At 34.5% G+C, this 22,984-nt stretch overlaps 2 protein-coding genes across 5 annotated transcripts in view; one reads left to right on the top strand and one right to left on the bottom strand.

Annotated features, from left to right (window-relative positions):
* The first annotated feature begins 517 nt into the window (after window positions 1-517).
* On the top strand, window positions 518-5,253 carry LOC128877368 (T-complex protein 1 subunit epsilon). The gene is made up of 7 exons (XM_054124616.1): window positions 518-761; window positions 2,472-2,887; window positions 2,965-3,157; window positions 3,487-3,756; window positions 4,063-4,248; window positions 4,508-4,826; window positions 4,901-5,253. The coding sequence occupies exons 1-7, from the start codon at window positions 654-656 to the stop codon at window positions 5,023-5,025; spliced, it is 1,617 nt and encodes a 538-aa protein (XP_053980591.1). The 5' UTR covers window positions 518-653; the 3' UTR covers window positions 5,026-5,253.
* LOC128877365 (unconventional myosin-Va) overlaps window positions 5,052-22,984 on the bottom strand; it is a 56,643-nt gene continuing 38,710 nt past the window's right edge. For 2 of the 4 annotated variants that reach the window (XM_054124610.1, XM_054124612.1), the window contains 17 exons: window positions 22,118-22,606; window positions 21,455-21,661; window positions 20,541-20,663; window positions 20,146-20,444; window positions 18,777-19,395; window positions 18,497-18,688; window positions 17,135-17,497; window positions 15,644-15,943; window positions 15,452-15,557; window positions 13,753-13,939; window positions 13,621-13,647; window positions 12,264-12,462; window positions 11,410-11,503; window positions 11,208-11,261; window positions 10,047-10,214; window positions 8,286-9,244; window positions 5,052-6,997 (listed from right to left, as the gene is read on the bottom strand). In XM_054124610.1, coding sequence (XP_053980585.1) covers window positions 6,878-6,997; window positions 8,286-9,244; window positions 10,047-10,214; window positions 11,208-11,261; window positions 11,410-11,503; window positions 12,264-12,462; window positions 13,621-13,647; window positions 13,753-13,939; window positions 15,452-15,557; window positions 15,644-15,943; window positions 17,135-17,497; window positions 18,497-18,688; window positions 18,777-19,395; window positions 20,146-20,444; window positions 20,541-20,663; window positions 21,455-21,661; window positions 22,118-22,606 — 4,506 coding nt within the window. In that variant the 3' untranslated portion in view covers window positions 5,052-6,877. The remainder of the gene's footprint in view (window positions 6,998-8,285; window positions 9,245-10,046; window positions 10,215-11,207; window positions 11,262-11,409; window positions 11,504-12,263; window positions 12,463-13,620; window positions 13,648-13,752; window positions 13,940-15,451; window positions 15,558-15,643; window positions 15,944-17,134; window positions 17,498-18,496; window positions 18,689-18,776; window positions 19,396-20,145; window positions 20,445-20,540; window positions 20,664-21,454; window positions 21,662-22,117; window positions 22,607-22,984) is intronic. The other 2 variants (XM_054124613.1, XM_054124611.1) reach the window with 2 other exon arrangements.

The raw sequence follows: 22,984 nt of genomic DNA, 5'->3' as shown, positions 1-22,984 counted from the left end.
GACCACCTCTTTCAATGTGTTACAACATTTTTGGGACACCCTGTATAAGTCGACAATAAGTTGACTTATACTACTGTATAAATGTATAGTATGTACGTACGTAAACTTGGCCCCTTCTTAACTGACTTGTGCAACCTTATATTTTTTCTTTTTGTCTTCTTAAGAATATTATTTACATTTTCCTGAACAAATATACTTCTCCAAAAGTAACAGTGCATCATTAGATATGCACTTCCACAAGAAATAACAACAAATGTATTTTATAACTTTGATTTCTGCAACTATAGATCACACAAAAGCTTTTTCCACAGTTGATCTAGAAAACAGAATACTTTTCCATCAGTTTTTGACAACAAATGATAACTTCAACTGAAGGTTAAACGTGTCATTAAAAAGAGTCACAATTTCCACGTGAGTGTCCCTTCTATCATAAATCTTGTGTATTCCTGGTCTGTGCATGGCATGGGGCTGTGACACCGCCATTTTATCTCGAATATTCTAGAGTAGATAAGTAGATGGCGTTACACATTTCCGTTAAAGGCAAGAAGGTAGTCCATACATTTCTGTTGACGAAGGAACGTAATTTAGTGAAAATTGACGCTACCTTGCTCGCGTCGCAAATATAAAGTGTACGCGACGAACTGGTAAGCATAATGACTGCGATACCAGGTTCTGTGGCCTTCGACGAATATGGTCGGCCGTTTCTTATTCTTCGTGATCAGGAGAAACAGAAGAGGTTGACCGGCGTTAATGCGATTAAGGTAAATTTGTTTTCTTATTTAGTAATTTCTTTCAAGCTCGTTACTTCAAAACCATTACAATGTTTTTATCGTGTTTGTATTCATGATTCTGTCGGACTTGTGAGTTCAGAATTTTTATTAACGTGTCTTGCGGATCAAACACGTGAACCGCAAGCAATGGCGTCGTTTTGGGCTTGGCAATTATTTGGGAAAACATTACTTAAGAAATATTTTTTATATTAAAATTATGCATATTGTTATTTTAATGTACATTAAAAAAGCAATTTATTTACCTAGAATAGATACTCTGGTGATTTGCGGAAATGTGTGGCTTTTGATAGGTGTATTTGTTTTTGACCATATAAGGAAATCTGACTTCACTGGATACTCCAATAGAATCATGAAAATTTATTAATTTCAATTAAACTGTTACATTTTGTAAGATGCAATGGCTCACAGAAGTATTCGTTTTTCCTGAATTAGTGACATCAGATCATTGATATATTTAAATAAAGTAACGTTACAGTATCCTCATTGATATAAATGTATTATATTAATTATGCTTTTGATTAACCTAAACACTTTTTAAATATAATTTTTGCATCAGATATTCAATGCAACAAGCATTATAGTAGTCAACATAGTTGATTTTAGCTGATTAAAACACATCAATATCAGAATACTCCTAAGTAAACGAATACAATGATTAACTGATGACCCAAACAACCGAAATCAATTTTACTTTTTGTGCGGTGGGTAAGCAGTCCCTTATACAATGTGATAATGTTATGAGTTACATGTTTAGAATACTTATTCTAAGAAAGTATATGCAACCATATATCCCTATGACATGATGAATGTGCCCCATGTTTCACTTGTGTTTGTCAAATTTTTAAATCAGCTCCATATTTGACTTTTTCTATATTAAAGTATATTTATTATAATCAAACATGGCAAATTTACTATTATATATCAGCATATTTTTTGCTAAGTCTAAATGTTGAACCTCTTATTCTACAACAACATATGAGACTCTTGGTATGGAATATATACTGAGCATAAAAAACATTAGAGTCAATGTATGGAAGTCATCTAGCATATTTGTACCTGACAATGGGATGCGTAGTCATATTACATGGTGTGTAACTATTTTTCTTAAGACAGAAAACTTAAGTTTTCTCATTGCAAGTTATTTCTTTTTATGTTTATTGAATTGTTTGTTTGTCATGGATTCATTTGATTTTATATTTTTAATCATACATTCTTCTATAGACATACTTCTATTTCTCAAATTTGCAAGTTTTTAATAAACTTTCCTTTATTATACTATTTACAGATTAATTTTCTTTCTATAAAGGAAACTTCGCTCACTTTTCTCACCTCACTTTTGACACTAACTGTTTCTGGCAATATTATACAATTGGGTTCTCATGTAGAGTGTATTGTATTGAAGAAGACTGAAAGTTAAGGTTGGTCAAATTTATAAATATTTTAATTCTGTGCATTCATGTTATGTGTAGTAAGAATACTTCTGTGATCAATAGTTTGTCTATCGTTTATTTAAATTCGTATCAATCAGAAATGAATACAGTGTAACATTTACAAAATGTAATATTTATCCTGAAAAACATATCAACCATTTGCTGTCTGCAAACATACTATGTAAATACTCTTGTGACTTACTGTATGTATATTTATGTATATAATAATTAAGTAATTTTTCATTTTCAGTCACACATTTTAGCAGCTCGTAATGTGGCTAATATTCTTAAAACTTCTTTGGGACCAAAAGGTCTTGATAAGTTAATGGTAAGTTCCGATGGAGATGTTACCGTAACAAACGATGGAGCGACTATCTTGAAGAACATGGATGTAGATCATGAAATTGCCAAATTAATGGTGCAATTATCTCAATCCCAAGATGATGAAATTGGAGATGGTACTACCGGAGTAGTAGTATTAGCTGGTGCTATGTTAGAGCAAGCAGAACAACTGTTAGATAAAGGAATTCATCCACTTAGAATAGCGGATGGTTTTGAAAGTGCAGCAAGATGTGCAACAGAGCATCTGAAAAGTATCGCAGAAGACTTTGTGACTGATCGTGAAACATACATCAAACTTGCTATGACCAGTCTTGGTTCAAAGATGTAATAAGAAGGAATTTTATATTTTTGTGTGTTTATTGTAGATATAGCATAGCAATATTTTCTTTGTTATTTTCTAGCATCAACAAGTTTAATAGGCAAATGGCAGAAATAGCTGTAGAGGCTGTGTTTGCAGTTTCAACCGAAAATCCACCTGATGTAAATTTTGAACTTATAAAAGTAGAAGGAAAAGTTGGAGGTAGATTAGAAGACACTATTTTAGTTCGTGGTGTTGTTATTGATAAGGACTTCAGTCATCCTCAAATGCCTAAGGTAAGAATAGCTATGATTTGGTACATCTTTTGTATTGTTTTCAATAAATATATTAATTTTCCCAATGATGACAAAAACAAACAGAGAAGGGTAAAGGTTCAGAAAATCTGTCTAGTTTACTTTCTGTTTACAACTTAAAACTATTCCTTTGGTTATCTTGTTAACCACTGGAAAATTAATGTTGATATTAAAGTAACTACGATGATCTGACCTTTACAGTGGCTTCAATGATCATAAGATTATGAGAGCTGATGGGATAATAATTGTATGTGCTTAGTAGTTAATTTTGATAAATGAAATTAGTATTAAAAGAATGTATATTACATTAGGAATTGAAAGATGTCAAGCTAGCCATTTTGACATGTCCATTTGAACCGCCCAAACCAAAAACAAAACACAAGCTAGATGTTACTTCCGTTGAAGACTATAAAGCTTTACGTGAATATGAGCGGGAGAAATTCACGGAAATGGTGAAAATGGTCAAAGATGCAGGTGCGACACTTGCTATTTGTCAGTGGGGATTCGACGACGAGGCCAATTACCTTCTCCTGCAGAATGAGTTGCCTGCTGTTAGATGGGTTGGCGGTCCGGAAATTGAAGTAAGTTGTATTTGCGTTCACTGTAACTACAATTTTCTTTGCCCGATGATGACAAAGCGCAATGGAGGAGGGTAGAAGTCTAGATATACCGAATAATATAATTTTAGAAATCTCAATTCTTTCTTCGCATTTGTTTTCTTCTGCAAGAACGAAAATCAAGTTTCTTTAAATATGTTAGTTGACAATCTGTCTTTTACAGTGGCTCCTATGACCAATGATTATGAGATCTGAGGGCTTTGTTTCACTTTTTTTTAAATACATAAAAATAAATATTAGACGCGGTAAAATAACGACGAATTTTTTCAGCTAATTGCTATTGCAACGGGTGGTCGTATCGTTCCACGCTTCGAGGAATTGACACCGGAGAAACTTGGCTACGCAGGCGTCGTCAAGGAACTGAAATTTGGTACTACTAAGGATAGAATGCTCTCTATCCAAAAGTGCAAGAATTCACGAGCAGTCACTATTTTCATTCGCGGCGGTAATAAGATGGTAATTTAAATTATTTTCTCTGTAAAGCAAACCATAAGCAAGGAGAATTTCAGCGGTATACACATGTACCTAACTGTCCAGACACCTTGCAAAAGCAACGCATCGCAATATTCAATTTGTTTTTCAATTTCTATAAATGAAATTGAAGACAAATTATTGCTAGTGCTACAACTCTATACATTACAAATTATGTTTATAATGTGTATATTATGTATATTATGTGTATAAGTTATTAAGATATCTGTATCTCTATTTCAAGATTATCGAAGAAGCAAAACGAGCCATTCATGATGCACTTTGTACGGTTCGCAATGTGTTCAAATGTCGAAAAATTGTATACGGCGGAGGCGCGGCCGAAATTTCCTGCTCCCTTGCATGCGAAGAAAAATGCAATCGTATCTCATCTTTGGAACAGTATGCCTTCCGTGCGTTCGCGGAAGCTTTAGATGCTATACCAATGGCACTTGCTGAAAATGCTGGCCTTTCCCCTGTCGATACGATGACTGAACTTAAAGCACGTCAACTAGCTGAGAAGAATAGTGCTCTTGGCGTCGATTGTTTGAATCGCGGCACTTCCGGTACGTATCGATCATACTATTATTGTTGTTATTAGTTTCGATTAACGGTAATAAATAATTTATAAACATTACAGATATGAAAGAACAACACGTTATCGAGAGTTTGAACAGTAAAACTCAACAAATTGTGTTGGCCACTCAGTTGGTGAAAATGATACTTAAAATTGATGATATACGTTCAATGAGCGATGCAGCCTAAAAAAATTACATATTTCTTGCTACAACTATGAATTATTGTACGAAGAGAATTAATTACACTTAATTATACGTGTCACTTTGTTTGCTTTGAGCTTTCAATCGTATTTCTAATTAACAAGTACATTAAATTTCATTAACTTTGATACAATTTCTGACGTCGAAACACTCCACAATGATAATTTATATAATACTATTGTAATAAAATATGAATAAATTCGTTTCACTTTTACTCACCGAAGGATCTAGATTTATCAGAGGTATTTTTTTCTAAAATATTTTATGAAAAACAAATATAAAACATTTTTATCATCCTCTTTATCTCGTCATTGGATTTTTACCACTACGGGTTCGTGACTGTGTTGGATATTTAATTATAAGGAAACATGTGCGACTCAGTTTTGAGAACCTTCATATAAAAAAATATAGAATATACACACTTTTATATGGGAAAACTTTATTAATAAAATAGCTTGCGAAAACAAATTCGGAATAGATTAAGAGGTTATTTACATGAACTACGCCATTTTGTAAGAACAGAAACATTTTTTTTCTTTACTTAATAGTAAATAAATTAAAAAATCAACAATTAAAGAACTGTTGAGGTCCTAAAAAGCTGAAGCATCATTAGTTTCGTTAAAAATTCACTCCTATTTTGATCAACATGACGTTTTGTTTTCAAAAACTTTTCTCTATTAGTATTTCATGACATGACGAACCAAATCCATACATATAAAGTTACATGTAAATTGAACAAGGTACGTTTTTCCATCAACGATCTCTTTATTTTCATTGTAGGAACAAATAAATTTGTCACATCGAGTCAAGGTATAATCGTGTTAACAGATTCTTCTCTCTGTATATACAATCCAGGGTAAAGGGTTTTCGTTTAGAAAAGGTTAGTATTGTAGAATGTATTCGTAAAGCGTAAACGTAAATTCAGGTCAACTTAGGAAACAGAATTTGATTACGTTCTACTAATAAAATGGCACAAAATACAATCGCTTGTACATATTTATAAATTATATTATAACAACAATATATACCTCTGTCTTACTCTCTCCTGCTCATTTCTCGCGTATCTTCTGTCCCCGGCCTCTGAGAATCGACTTCGTAATTAATCTTTCTCGTATCACAAAATATACAATCTATCCCAACGTAACATTATATCTCGTCCTCACCTTTCCTTTTTACATATTAAGTACACATCCCCCAATGGATTACCAATATTGCACGCATGAAGTTACTGCTTGGAGTTGCAATATTTTTCATAACAATTTTTGATAGACTAACAACGTCGAGAAAACAACGCATTGCTTTAAACCTCTTTTAATCTCGATAACAACGCTTCTATATTTTTCAATAGAGAATTCGGCACTTCATTTCATCGCGCATACTTACGCCTTTCTATTTCACCACCCATTATTTGTAATAATTCTAATCCAATTCGGATGTATGAATTGCAAGCTCCAGCAGAGCCTTATACACATTGACATCGTCCTCGAGTCTCGACGTATATCATACGTTTAGAACAACGAAAAATACGTTTTTTTCTTTTATCACTCATGGAACGTATGCTTTAAATAGACATTGTTTTATGCCGATACGAATAGGAATTATGCATCGTAAAATACAAATTACTCGAGTAAAAAAAAAACATATAAAACATGATACATATATCGATGACCCGCTCGATGCGTTATCTAACTCGTTCAAAATAATTAACGTCGTTAATTCTTTGACTTCCTTCGTTTTTCATTAATAAATAGGCTATGCGAATTTTATTACTCCTTAGACGGTTACTCAACTAAAAGTTACATGCGCAGCGGGGCCTCTAAATTTCTCAATTACTAAGATTACACCTTCTTGAGCATGGGCAAATGAAGTACTTCTGGTATTTCGATATCTTCCAATCGTATGTCGGATGGATTGAACGAGAATCTTACTGGATACGAATACTTCAGATCCATCAGCAACTAAAAAGAAATATTCTCCATTCAGTGTTTCATTCACGTATTAAATTAGATGATAAAAATATATATACGAATTAGCTTGTATTATTTTGCAAGGTTAATTTTTGAAATATCATTAGGATTAGAAATAAAGACAGTTCTTATTAATTTTAAGATCAAAAGTGGTGAGATGATTTAGTAGTTTACTTCTACGTTTCAGTTGATGTTGAGAGCTCCTTTCAAGAACAATTTAACCCTTTGTGCTTTAACTAATACCACTGCTGGCAATGTTGAGACTTTTCGAATATAACAAAAAGAAACTATTCAATTTAAAATATATTGTTATTTTGATAAGTTTCGAGCACGTACTTGGTATTTATTGTTTTAGTTTTTAAAAATATGGGCGTGTACCTGTTTAGTTTACTCTTCAGTTTTAGCACAGAGAAATTTATCAAAACGTTTAATTGTCAAGTAATAGATAATATTCACAAATAAAATAAAATAGACAGGGTGTTTTGTTTAAATCGAAACGAGTAAATATTTCATAAGAAGATGAAGCTATCAAAAAAGTATGTTTACAAAAGTTGTATTTGATATAAACTGGGACATTATATGCAGTAAATAATTTTATTGTAAATGAACTCGTATGATAGGTCGATTTGTCTAAACAATTGCTATCGTTTTATGGATAATAATATGTAAGATTTCATTTTAGAAAATTAACTTGTTTTTTAAATCTCTCCTACCACTTCACTCACAGCAAAATTATTTACTCCATATAATGTCTCCCTTTGTACCAAATAACTTTTATAAAACCACTTTTTTGGTAGACATTCCACTTTAGACGAAACGTTTCGTATAAACTTATATTTGAAGTAAAAAAATCATTTTCTATTATTTTTATTATTAGAACAATTTGTCTCCAAAGATGTTAAGACCAATATGGAGTGTCTTTATTCCTAATTCTGTTGACTTGTTTAGTGTACAAAATTAAGTAGACTTACGTCATTGATACTAACTGTGGCTTACATGTGTAAACTGCGTTTTTTGGATAAAATACTTCAACGTTTCCTAATTATTTCAGCTACGTAGCTTCTTCAGGAATCGATAAAATGGCACGCTGATATTGGTATATCGGTATAGCGGACACAATATCAGTATATTATTGATCCCTGAAGAAGCTTGAAGAACTTGCAATGCTAGTAAAACGTTGGAGTACTTTATCCACAGGACACGGTTTACACCCGGAATCCTCAGTTAGTGTCACGAAGAATTGATTCGTAAAAGCTTCAAATATCTTATTCAGACTTACTTGTTCGTTGTTCTCGCCCCGCTCGCTCAGCTTAGCTTGCACCTTCTTGATAAACGAAACGGGCACACGCGTTTCAAAGTCATCAGCAGGCGTGTATAAATTCAGAATTTTGATTATTTGATTTGCGGTCAATTTGTTGCACATTTCGCACACAGAGTTTACATCCTCGTCAGTTTTACGGGCTTGTAGAAGCTGCGCAGCCTGGATAATCGGTTGGAGTGCTTCCGAGGCTGGTTCCAATCGGCGATCTCTTCCCCATTGCTCCAGATGGCTTAAATTATACCTAATCTGCATGCCTTTGGTCCAGTGGCAAAGCTCGTTCCTCAGAAGGAGGTTATTCAATGCGCTGGCGCACATGAAATAGAATAGTTGTTTGAAAAGCTGCACGACGATCTCGGGATCGACGCCATGGTACTGCAGAGTTTTGTATACAGATGAAAGCTCGTCCAGAAGTTTGTCTAGCTTTTGTTGGGTCGACTCTGGCTCCTCTCCCATGGATGAGGACCGAGGTCGTCCTGGTTTATTAGAGTTCAAGCCCGTTATGGCTTCGTGTTCGAGGAGAGCAGGCACCGTCAGAGCCTGAATCCTCTCCTTAAGGTTCGTCACTATGTTATTGAAGATCCATAACGCCACGTTACTCAACACGACTCGATATTCGCTTAAATCGAAGTTCCTCAGACATTGTTCGTTCTGCCGCGGTGTATTTTCGATCTGGAACGGCTTGTCTCCGGAGTATTGTTTCATGTTGTGCAATAACCTCAGCGTGTTACTGAGCCAGAGCACGCTGGAATCAAAATCCTCGCGCTTTTTCACCACGCGTTTCACGGCGTTCAGGTAAGCCGTTAATATCGTTCGAACTTTTTTATCGTCGTTTATGCAATCCGTGTGCCTGATGCACATGAAGAGGATGTACGCTGGCAAACCAGGAAGCAACGTCACCGCAACTCTCGGTTTTAAGTCTGCAAGAAATTGTTTTAGCTTAGATTAAGTTGAAAATGTGTAAAGTCGGTCACAAGAGTCTATGTACACCCTCGTAATATTAGGTCGTCCGGAAAGACAATTTGTTGCGAACCTATTTTTAAGAAAAATTCAAAGGCATATTTGAATTTTGATGTATATTTATTGAATTATATATGTACCATTTTGTTCCACAACCTTTCCACCTCTTAAGAAATGTACACATTTTATTTGTTTTCAGCCATTCCGATATATTCAGATCTGTATCGCCTACTAAAAATCGGCATCGACTTTCCAGACAGCCCAATATATTAACCCTTTGCACTCGAGAGGTGACTTGAGAGGCGTGATTAGGTTTCACGCAGCAAATCTATCAGCAATAATGTTTCTTTAGGTTTAATTTCTTTGGAACTTGAAATGTCAATAAAATGATTGCCGGTGCGGTAAAGGTGACCTGATTCTCAAATCTCGATAGATAGACCTGATTCTCAAATCTCGATTAGATCTCGAATAAATCCGTTTTGCGTCAACGGCGATACGCATTTTGAGATATGCAGTATCGCTTTATACAACCGAGACAAAAGTCTCTTTCTAAATAAATGTTACCTTTTGCTTATTTCCGAGAAAATAATTGGTTTTCTTTCTCGAATAACCAATGGTATTGTTATTGCATCCCTATGACTTACAACACTGTAGCAATATTATAAAAATTTGTGTGTTCTCTATAATATTGTATTTTAAACAGCGTACATAGACTTCGGTGACTAACTATAAATTTAATATCGAACGTTAGTCTGAATTTACCAATAACTAGGTGACGTATGATTATATTGATATCCTCTTTTCGACACTCGATCATGCCTTCGTAATCCCTTTCCTTCTTTCGAACGACGGGCATGTTACTTCCATTGTCCGCTGAATTATTAGTGGAAGATATCGCGGGATCGCTCGTTGGTTCTGCATTATCCAGCACTACAATTGAAAATAGAAAACGTTCGAGTCGTGTTTTATCATTGGATATGTAGGATATTCCCAATTTAACCATTAAACTACGTCAATATGTTCCACGAATAAGTAGAAGATGAAAATATTGTGTAAACAGGAAGGAACTTTATCCAATAGTTATGATAAAAATACACGTTTAGAAATAATTCTTTATTTCATTTCGATCTATTACCGTTGACAGTGCTAGTTTGACACCAAACAATTGGATTTTCTTCTAAGAATAATAACGCAAACATCTTATCGATTCCTCCTCAATCCACTCATCTTTGATGATAATTAATTCATAACCACTGTCGCTAATGGTTTATGTAATTCATTATTTAAATAATTGAAAAAATAATATACTCTCTACCTGTCTAACAAGAAGCGAAGATCATACATGTTTCTTGTAAAAATTGGAATAATGAAATATAATATTGGAATAGTTAAAAATAATTTTATGTTCTATCCGAAGAATGGATATCCTACATTTTTATAATGTGAACGGAAATAGTCTAGTCTCCTTCTAAAAGCGAAAGCACATATGTTTATTATTACTATTACTATTATTGTCACTATTATTACAATGAAAGAAATTATTATCCATAGCGACAGTCCCATCGTTAATTTAGAGTATTTACATTTATACTAAATTAAATGATTTAACATCAACAACAAACTTAACAAATTGAAAAGTAACAGAGAATGATATATACATTAAAAGAAGAGTGCATATGCAGGTTAAATTAATGAAGTTAATTATTTAAAATTGTTTTAATAGATTCGGATATACGCATGTTTATGTAATATTTCCATCTTGCTTAGTTATAGTATAGACTGTCATACTTTAATCGTTTTAATTAGGAGCATCCTACATTTTCGAACTCCGTCGTGAATTACATGATTGCTAATTTATGAGCTAGGGTGAGTTATGGTCTGCGTAAAGTACGATGAAAATGAAACACTGGACCACGCACTCACCGGCGCCCTTCGAAATATAAGGCTGATCCTTATGTTCCTTATCCTCTCCCTCATCTTCGAAAGCATTGAAATATTATACAATTTTAATACCAATTCCCAAACTACACTGTTTGCTATACCATAATTCTTTCATAAATATTCTCTACAGAACATTGAATACTTATTCTATCTTTAATATTTATATTTAACAACTTATACTCACAGCCTGCATCACGGAGACGTTTCGCGAGTATTTTACATTGTCTCTTGAATTTTCTGCATTCTTCCGCTATTTTGTCGTACTTCTCTTGTAGTTCCTGCAATTTAATGAATGTTTATTATTTATTTTTCTCTTGAAATTAGATTATTATGGAATTTGTTGTTTTATTCTTTGGTAAATGATTGCAATGTTTTTTAATTTTCTAGTTAAGGCTTTGACTACTCGTGTGGAATCCTTTCCGGTTATATAAAAAATATATAAACATAAAGAAAGAAGAAAACTGAGGCAATGCTTATTTTTAATGTGAAAGTGTTATCATGGTACTCCAAACTTATTTAAAGAATTTCTGCATACTTATATTGTAATTGTTTATATACATATTTAATAATATACTAGGACCTTGTTTTAGTTCATTAATTTTTAATAATTATTAGTCTTTAAAAATAACCAGACCGTTGGCATTCTCTTTGATAAAACGAAAATCTATTTAAGCTCATGAGATGCAAACATTCACATATTAAAAATAACCATGGATTAGTCTTTTAGTTCTTGTATCTCCGTATATTTTTATATTGTATTTTCTATATTTCTCTATTTCCTTATACTTAATGTAGCCACAAATGAATGGCCAAAGTGATGTAAATAATAAATTTGATAAATTACTCAATATAATTTCGGTAAGTCTTAGAAAACATAAAAGAAGTCCTGAAAATGACTGTAGGAGCAGTCGAAAGTTGTATGGAAAATATATTTTTTATTCAAACTCTCCTAGGCTGTGTTGCCGAAATCGTATTAAATAATTACAAGTATTGTTCTAATTGAACGAAAAATAAATGTAGGATTTGTGGGATTTTTACCAAATTTTCAGACGTCAGTCGGGCAATTTCGTACTGCATATAGGCCTCGGTTTGAGTCTGCGGCGATTTGCTTAAATTCACGGAGAGCAATTTCTGTTGCTTCTCAATTTCCTCTTGTAACCTGTCGATTTCCGCCCGCCATTCGTTTCTCTGCTCCCGCCATCCTTTCTCCTTCATCTGGATCTCGTCCTCTAATTGTCTTTGAAAGAGAGAGCGAAAAATGATCGTTTAACGTGTTGCTAATTTGTTAACTAATTTAATAGTTGTTCAATCGAAAGAATCGTGAGAATTTAAAGTACTTTCAAACATTTATTCAATGTTCCTTTGGCATATTTTGTATATATCAAATATGTCAGATTAATATGTGAGGGGCTGAGAATGATATCGGTATATGTCAAGTACAACGTACTTTGAGAAAATCATGCTTTCGAGTTAGCGTTTATTAAAATTCAGCAACAAGAAGTTCACAGATTCATATCGATCAATGAAATCTATTGTATACTTAAGTATACTTATAAAGTATACTTGTATGGAAATATCAATTGTTTCTAAATATATTCAGTCATTCATATATTAATTCGCGGAACTAAGCACTGTGGTAGTATTAATTCAGGGTTTTATTGCTTCATGTGGTTTTGAAATACGTTTGTAAAATTTAATCTCTGATTCCATACTTTAAAGAAAAAGGATTGACTATCTCGTAGGAAACGAACTTTGGGCATTGATCGAGTTGCCTTACAACGATATTTTCTGGTCCATGAAATAGCATTTGCTTTGATCCAATGTATTGTTCATCGCATTGAGGGATAAACATTTAATTATACTACTTAGTCTTCACCGAAATATTACACGCACCTTGAAAGCAATAGCGAACATTTTTATGTTTAACATAAATTCCATTGGCATACAGAGAATGTTCTTTCTCTAAGAAAACATTAATATCAAAATCAAATTCTACAACTCCAAAAGTCACGAAAACCGTTCTGACTATAATAAATAATAGATAAAGAGGAACGCTATTAATTTAATCCATGTTCTCAGAGATTTTGGCCATCATGCGTTGCGTAATAAAGAGATATTCGCAATACGAGATTTCTGTGCATTTCTTGTTTTTTCTTATACACCAATAAGGAAGAAAGACAAATCTGCTGAAAGACTTTTATGAAATAGGAGATAAATTCATAATTTAAATAAAGAGTGTTGAAGCCCTTTCGACCGACACCAATAATCTCAGCCCCTCGTATGTTAATTATTAAATAAGTTCAGCATGTACAGTGATTTTTCCCGATTGAACAGTATCAAGATGACTAAACGAGACCGCTGACTATTCGCGGGGCAAAATATCTTCTCAACTCACTCTCTTGAGGCCTTTGTCTTAAGTTTACTGAAAATTGAAGTGCATGCACAAACGACAAAACGACGATTAGACACGGTGCTCTCCTTCTTAGAAAGAAAAACATTTCGTATACCCCGAGTGATCTCGATTTACCTGTTGATTTTCTTCTGTGTCTCGAACGCGAGCACTAGCTCTCCATCTTCGTTTATGATATCCACGTCCCGGCCGTAATTCGAGCCTAAACTCTTCATTCTTCGCGTATTGTCTGCTAATACGCTGTGCAGCTGAATGCATTCCTCTCTTCTTCTCTCGAGCTCTTCCTGAAGCGCGTCGAATTGCCCTATAATTAAAATTATGTATCGCACTCCTCTGCCTTGTCGGTGTCGCGTTTCGGAAGATGATCGCGTGATTTAATAAAACATCAAAATTAATCCTTTGTACTCGGATGTCCCCTCTAAGGGTATGTCGTAACTCTGTCAAACTTTGTAGGCGATTAAGATAAATTCACGCAAGGGAAAATTTGTCAAAAATGCATACTTCTTTGAAGTTTTCCATTCAAATGGCACGAAAAAATGTGGGATATATATCCTGAAGTATGTATAAAAAAATATGAGTCGGTGTTATGTAGAAAGAAAATTTGTAAAATATATTTAGAGTGGTGTCGACATTTATAGAAAGCGATGCATATGAAAGATAAGCGAAGAGAGGAGAAAATTACTTTGTTTATAAATGGCGAGTCGAAAAAAATGTTTGTTTCAGTATTACGATAGAGCACAGAAAACTGAAAAATCTTTGTATATGTAGTTTTACGCTGTCTCGTACTATCAAAAAGTTATATCGAAAAAACACGAAAATTTTAAGGGCTGAAAGTTTGTATTATTTGTACGATTTGTATAATTTTTATAAATTGATTTGTATAATTTGTACTACATGTATGATTTATATCTTGGTATGCTTTAAATAATATGAATAAAATAATTTCACTTCTTTTGACCTTTTATGTGTTATTTTAGCAAAAATTGTGATCATACTTGATGTGTTATCAAGGCAGCAAGTACCATAGACTTTTTATAAGAATAATTCTTTTTGGCCAAACTTATGGAAAAAATCATTTTTGAAGAATTAGCACACATTTTACCATGATCATTTTTATGCATTCTTGAAGTGAGTCATCATACATTAGCCAAACATCTCATGTAACCTTTTAGTATACGAAGAAAAAAGACAAAAAATATAGAATTCTTATTGTTAATAAATGATTACTATAAAATTTGTTGAGTGCCTTTCTTAATACATGAATATGCAAGGTAAAAGGGAAAATACATGTCAGAACGTCGAAAGTCAATATTTTGTTGATAAGGAAACCAAGCCAAACTTTATTCGTATTTTAATATGAATTGATGCGTAATTTAAAAGTATTCTATGTACACAGGGTGCCCCGTACAATACAGAGCCACGTACAAATTTTAATTCCATATTTTCGACTTACTTGTAAGTGGAAAATTAAACCCTTTTCGATAGTACCGCAAATCACGAAACACCCTGTGTATAAAGCGAGAAAATGTTCTTTATCAATGTAATGCGTAAGTGACGCGGATGGAGGGCAAAGAGTGAGAAAGCAAAAGTCTCCAAATTATGTACATATGTACAGTGTATTTGTTCGTGTTATAAAAAGGAAGTCGCTTCGGTTCACGAGCGTACAGTAAACAAATAGAAAAGACATTAGCATACGTTAATGCACATTTTAATAAGCGAATTAAACAGAAGCAAACAAAGAGAGATAAGCAAAGTTACAGTATTCGATTAAAGAAATAACGAATACATTCCTCCATCAGGAATAGAAATATATTACCCATAAGATTCTGCTGTGCACCTGTCAGACCTGCCGAGGACACGCTTTTTCTTAGCGTACCCAAATCTTTCTTCAATTGAGCATTCTCCATTTCGAGTTCTTGAAGCTGTAAACACAATATTTTGTCGTTAGAAGCCGCTCGAACGAATTATCGCCACGACTAAACAAACTTGTTCTAATGCAGATAATTACTCTGAACGTGTCCTGTGTTCTTGAAGTCTCTTCAGGATTGTCACGCTCCAAATCTTCTACCATCCTTATCAATCTCCCCTTTTCTTTCTCAACGTCCTTTAATTTCTGTTGAAGTTTCAGGACTAAACCGACATCCACAGGCGCGTGTGCTGGTCCATTCGACTCGGGAGGCGATTTATGCGATTGGACCTCTCCATCGAACGGACTGTCCGATCGCTGTTGACTCCAGTCGATCGTTTCCACTCGTGAATAATTGGTCGAAGAGGGAGCAGTTGATCGTACCGATCCGTAACCCAGATCCTTTAAAATTACGTAAATTGTAAGCAAGAAGTAAATCTAAGATATTCAAACCTTCACAGGATACTTCTTCATGGTTGGCATTAACTGAGGTTTGAGGATATAACCCGTGCCCTTTGGATAAGATACTGTTTCGCCAGCATTGCAGCTAGCTTCTTCAGGAATCAAAATATACAGGGTGTCCCACGCAACTAAAACAGGCTGTACCTCCTAAACGGTTGTGAGTGGAAAAAGATATTATAAGTGAAAGTTAAATGGTTTTGGATGACACGATGACACTTAAAGAAGATATTATAGCTGCAATGCCGTTGAAACGTCGAGACGCCATATTAGTTAGTATCAACGGTGAAGTAGTAAATCTGAATATACAGGTCTATGTGAAGTGTGACATATCATTATTGTGAGAAATATTAGAAATAGATAAAATATGTTTTTTTCACCATTAGAATGCAGAGGGACCTTTAAGAACGGCGAAGGTACCTGTCTTTGAGTTCTTTCGTTTTTAAAATTTGTATAAAGATTTTCAGTTAAATGAGTACCAAAACATAATTTTGCAAGAAAAATTTAGGCGCAGTGATATGAACTAATTGAATGTAGATGATGGTTAGATAGTATGTAGATATACAACCTACAGTAGCGAGTACTGATTTTGCACCACGTATCTTATATAATAAACTATAATTTTTGTAATATAAATCAAATCTATGTCTAATGACACTTTCAGTTACTGGTCATGCGAGAATTGGAGGAAAAGTATTAATAAAAATATACTTTTATGCTGGTGCAATTTCTATGATCATTGCTGTATAAATATTTAGTTTTTACTATTTTTAAATGTTACGAATGTGTAAATATTTACACGGTTGAATTTTTTAGTGAAATGCCTGAACACTCACGCCAATTATTTTTCATCAAACCACTGTTTGAACTCTTATTGTTAGGTTACCGCAATTATTTGTAACTAAGACTTGCGTCAGATTTTCTTTCTAACCGATGCTAACAGTTCCAAAATATTAAGAATGTTCCAAACAGTGACTTTATTTTAAAAAGTGTAAGAACTGCCGCTCTATGTCCTAACGGTGAAAACAAAATCCTTTCGCTATCGTTGGCACATCTCGAAGAAATAGTCTCCAAGATTTCGCACAAGTTATCCTGTATAAAAATTTTTAAAAAATATAAAAGACAGGTTCTTACGATATTCAGATCATCTGACGGAAGTTCCGTAGACAGAATTTGCCCGCTGCCACTGGAAGCGTTGCTGAGAGAACGAGAATGCGCTGGGGCGCGCAACGCGAGCTGCTGTTCCAACATTTCTGCATGTTGCTCCAGTTCGTGATATTCTTTCAGCAGTCTCTGATAAGCGCCACGATCTTGATCCTGATCCAGCAGGAGTAGATCCTTTTCTTGTTCCAATCTGTGCTTCAAGTTCTCCTCAGCACCTCGTTGATTATTCTTTAGTTTTTCGTTAGCCACCGAAAGCTCTTTCCGCAGCTTTTCAATCTGCTCTTGAAGCTTCTCGTTCTCGTTCTGCTTCTTCAGAGTGCTTCTCTCCTTGTCCTAACAGAAGTACATTGAAATTAACGCAATTCGACATATATACTTTTATATTCATAAATATATTAAGTATGTTTATCTGTTGACGACACATATGAATGTTATCGACCTTGCTTATCACAATAATTGTAATCTAAGGGAACAAATGCAAATATGATGAAACGATATGTATATTACGGTGGTCCTTATTTTAACGATTTGAAATCTATTTCAAGCACCCTCTAAATACATTGCAAATACATAAAAAATAATTTCTGTAAAATTTGAGCTCGTAATTATAAGATTATAACGTGTCCCAAACCTTCGAAAATTTTAAGTGGATACATAAAATTTTCAACTCTAATTCCGGTTAAAATTGATGAAATGATTTGAAATTTGTCCGAATTATTACTTATAGTAATACAAACAAGCCTTAAAAATATCAATTTTTATCCTAATTAATTCCTTATATATCAGTCCAATAAATATGATGCTATTTTCTCTACTTAAAATATTTTTGTAATACTATTTTAAATCTATCAAATATAAATCGTTATTAAAAGAAGAATTTTGATATACTAAATTTGTGAATTATCTGAGATAAAGTCTTTTCGTTCATGGAACATTTATAGAAAATAATAAATACTTTCATATTTAAAATATTATATATCGTTATATTATATATATGATAGGTTATATTACATAGCATTCTATCATTAAGAGGGTGCACTTTTTTTCTCTGTCAGATATAGATTTTTTTACTGATATTCTTCTTACTCAACAAATTAAGTAGGGCAGTTGTAAATTTAATAGAATCTTGTGTAGATTCTAATAAAAGATATGTATGTATAAATAAATGTGCAAAATTTCAAAAGTTTATGTCAAGTAGTTAGACTGCAAAAAATAATGAGAATACTTCTTAAACTGATCAAAATAAGAACAGTAACTTCTTAACTTTGATACAAGCCTAGGAATTCTTTCAAATTTTTCAACTCTTTTAAATTTTACTTCATATTTACGTACTTGTAAGATGTCCATTTTTTCGTCCCTTTCGATCTTCACCGCTTCTTCCATCTTTTCCAACACTTTCTCCTTCTCCAGCAATGCAGTGTGCAACTTTTTATTCTCGGCTTCTACCATCTTCAGTGCTTCTAGCTTGTGCTTCAAGTCCACCATTTCGTTCTGAACGTTCTTTAATCCTTGATTTTCTTTCGCCTAAACAAAAATGACAAAAAATTACGATGTTCCCATGTTCGACCTGATAAAGACTCGAGTTAAACAGCAACGAGAAATCGAAACGCACGAGTTCGGTGATCTTTTGCTGCAGCGTGATGATCTTCTTCTCTAATCCTTTGTTCAAGGACTTGACGTGCTCCACGCTTCTCGCTTCAGCCTTCAATCTTCGGAACATTTTCTTCGCCAGATACCTTCTGACAGCCGCCTGGACGATGACGATGTCTTTCAATTTTTGTCTGCAAGCCATTCGCACTAGGTATCCGCGAGCGAATCTCTGAATTACAGTCGCGGCAGCGTTGTCCTTCATCAACTCGTATCTCTTCCGCGCCATTTTGCCCCTGCCGTACGTCTGGATGCCAATTATTGTGCGTTTTAATTGTAAGAATCGACGCCTGTTCAACCATCCTTTAACGCGCGCTTGTATCTTTATCGCGGCTCTTTCTTCCCTCACGGCTCGAGCTTTCTGCCTGGCGATATAACCTCTCCCGTACCTCTGAAGACCGTACACAGCTCGTCGAATCTTTCTGTATCTGTTACGGCATATCAGACCGCGTACTGTCTTCTGTATCATGATGCAAGCATCGCGCTGTCTTTCCGCCCGAAGCTTCTCCAAGTAGGCCACTTGACCGGCCCGAAAGAGGACCTTTGTCTTGCCGAATTTGAATTTGTCTTCGTCCTTGATATACCTGAAGCATTTAAATCTCAATTTATCGTAGGCTTTGAGGTGAATGTAGAGCGCTGAAATGCAAGGGTTTAAGAATTCAAAGGTATACAGTTTAGTTAGAATAAATGATGAAGTTTGGTATAGTAGCTTGCAGGTTCTTAGGAACCTACGCTTGTTAATCAACAACAAGTAGCGCTTGTTGATCATCGCACATTCTGACTAACCTGCGCTCTATTTTACGCTTTGACTGACTCTGATCTTACTCTGTAACGCATTGGCGTGGGGTGATTCATGTCTTCTTTTTCAATTGCATTACCGTTGGTAAAAGTATAAGTTTTCCTATAAGTTTTTGAACAAACTGGCCGAATGTCTTAAAATTGTATGTTTAACGGTTCTCAGTTGTTAAAACGTATAGTAGAAAGTTGATTATTCGAGTACAAAATGATTTACCTATACGTACGTATGTATACAGGTACTCGAAATCAAACAACTCTTAGCTGGCCTGTTTTAAATGCCTCACTGTATATTTAAAGTATCCACAAGGAGACAGATCTGAACCGAAGAAGTATGATGTGATACTTCCCATTCAACTTCCTTCATTTTTTTAGCGAGTTGAAGATTCTTAGGTTAAAAGTTGTTTAATTTGGAAATTTTGAATTATGCCTAGAACGCCCACATAGTCACAGCGTGATGATGGATTGGTCCACGCGCATCGCTAAACAGTTACCAGCACAAGAGGTTAAAACGGTTATGGGAAACAAAGATCACCGACCTTGCCAGTATGCGTTTGCAGGTCTCTTTGAGATCGTCGCGTCGTATATCCTTGAATCTGCACAGGCATCTGTACCGAAGGAAGAATTCGCTGTACGTTCTCTGACTGGGGAATCCGGCCGCGGATATTCTGATGGTTTCCAGTACACCGCAAGCCCGTAATTGTTGCACAGCACGAACGGGGTTGTACTCGAAAGCTTCCTTTGTATCGTTCGGTTTAATGCAGCGCACGTAATGCGGAGTGGTCGCGTTTAACGTTGACATCAGCATATTCAATGAATCTCGGAATTGCGATCCTACCTACAGATTTCGTTCAGAAACAATAAGTTGAGCCTCCTCGAAGTTCGCTTTGCATAAAATGAATAACAGTGACATTCTCTTATCCATTAGAGTTACCGTTTTCTTATTTTGCTTGGGCGTGGTCAATGTTGGCTTCTGAGCAGAGATTTTTACCCTCACGTTCGACGGGACCGCAAGCTTCGGATCCTCTTCGCTGAATAGCTTCTTCAATAGTTTATTCTGAAAAGATAAACGACGTCAAATTTTCGTCGGACTAAATTAACCTTATAAACGTTAATTAGAATACATAAATAATATAGGTATTATTCGCTACATTATAATTTAACAGTTTATAACATAGAATGTGAGTTTCTATTAAATACGAATTCGATGATGTCTTTAAAAATTATGTACGACAGGTTTCGCTTAATACTTATTTAATAACATATTCTTAATTGTTTTTGTTTCTACTTGTTTACTTGGTATTTTACGTTCATTCTTCTGGAATGCTCTTCTATAAATAAAGACTTGCATTGAAGTCGAATATGTTTTATGACAAGTAACTATTTACTCTACAAGAACGTGTCTTCAGTTTTAATAATATATTCAATTTTAGCTGATTTTCAAATATTTAAAACGGAATCTCAAGATGATTTAAATAAACATTTTCGAAGACGATCATTCTTGTCACCTTGATTATCCATTTTAAATGTCTGAGAATCAATTAGAATTAAATCTGCTGTGAAAACTAAAGACATTGTCTTGTACAGCGAAAATTTTGTTTCTGTTTGCAATATTAAATGTGAAAAATGGGTCACTACTTACGAACCATCTAAAAATTTGTTTCGTTTGTATAAAAAGAAATGTTCTCAAATTTCCGATTAGTGAAATAATAAATATAGCGTAGAAGGATACTGAATACAGGATCGGGGGTTGCATTTTGCTTGTTCGGATTAATATCGATTAACTTAGTTTTATACAATAACCAGGATGAACATTGTGTCGATAAACGAAAATATGTTTTTACACACATCTCCGTTTCGCAGCACGTCGACCTGCTCTTCGATAACAGTGTCCCTATTCTTCTCCAAGAATCCGATTGTCTCGTACTGCACTAGATCGGCGAAATGATGAATCAGGAAAGCGGAAGTACCGAACCGTGGCTTCTCGAAGTGCTTCGATTTCTTACATTTCGCGTACAGCTTCTCTGCCCAGGAACTGTCCGAGCCTTTCGGCATCTGTTATCAAAACAGCTGGTTAGTAATTATGTGGACAAAGGTTTCTGAATTCATGAAACGCGCACAAGCAAATTTTCGCAAAATCGTGATCAAAATGTATATAATATTATAAATAATCATCATTTTATAAAAATATCAAAACGGGTTTGGTAAACCAAATAAAAGGGATCAACATTCATTTCTTAATAATCGCTCTGTCTTGTGAAATTTAACAAAAGTTTAGAGATTTATAAAAGGTCAAAAAAGCTTCATAAAATCGGCAATTTTCAATCGATGTGTATTTAAAAAAGTTGTAACCTACATTGTTGAAATAACGAAAAAGACGATTCGATCCATGAATTAATTACATTAAACGAATTCGATATTTCTTAGAGAGAAGGAGGAAAATTTTCAGCTACGATTTTGTAAACGTTCGTCTCTATAGTACGTCAGGAACGAATGAAAAACTTGACTAACTCTGCACTCCTCGTCCAACAGGTCCAATATACCCAGCTTCGTTTCGATCAGATCGATGCAGGGTTGATTGTCGTAGAAGTCGATGAAGGTCCACTCGATTTCCTCTTTAAGATACTCCTCCTGCTCCAGCTTGAAAACGTGCTGATTAAACTGCTGCTGAAGCTTCTCGTTCGCGTAATTTATGCAGAACTGTTCGAAGGAATTGATCTCGAACGTCTCGAATCCGTAAATGTCGAGGACACCTATGAAGCACTGAGGCTTATTCTTTGATTGCAAGGAATTATTTATACCGGTAACGATCCAAGCGAACAGCTCCGCGTAAATGTGTTTCGCGAGCGCGTCTCTGGCGCCGATCGCCTGCTCCACATTCATCGGTTTCAGAAAAACCTCCCTCATCGAGACGATTTTTCTATGGCACAGCCATTTTTGCATCGCGTTCACGTCGATGCCCAGCAACTCGCAAATGATCAACAAATGCTTGTCCGATGGCTGCAAAATTAAGTCAAGATTAACATTTTAACCCTTTGCGCTCGAGTGGCGCCTTTGGGGCGACATATGTAATTTGAAAGTGATTTTTTCAACGTACAATATCAATTTTACTTGTTTCAGAACACAGCTAATTATTAATCGAAATAATAATACATTGAGTCACGAATGTTCATAGATGTTTCTTTTCGAAGTAGAGGTTTTGGTTTTACAGAAATTTATTATAAAAATGGACTGGACATGATTCTATAGAAAAATGTCTCGAGCGCAAACGGTTAAATTTAGATTAAACTTAATAATAAGAGGAATCCAGAACGGTGTTATTGTATAATTTCTATTACTTGTATCATTTGTTCATTTTGTGTAATTTTCATAATACGT

Source organism: Hylaeus volcanicus, chromosome 5, assembly GCF_026283585.1.
Source record: "Hylaeus volcanicus isolate JK05 chromosome 5, UHH_iyHylVolc1.0_haploid, whole genome shotgun sequence".
In the NCBI taxonomy this organism is placed as follows: Eukaryota; Metazoa; Arthropoda; class Insecta; order Hymenoptera; family Colletidae; genus Hylaeus; species Hylaeus volcanicus.
Note: the sequence above shows the minus strand (reverse complement) of the source record. Positions and strands in the feature narration are given on the sequence as shown.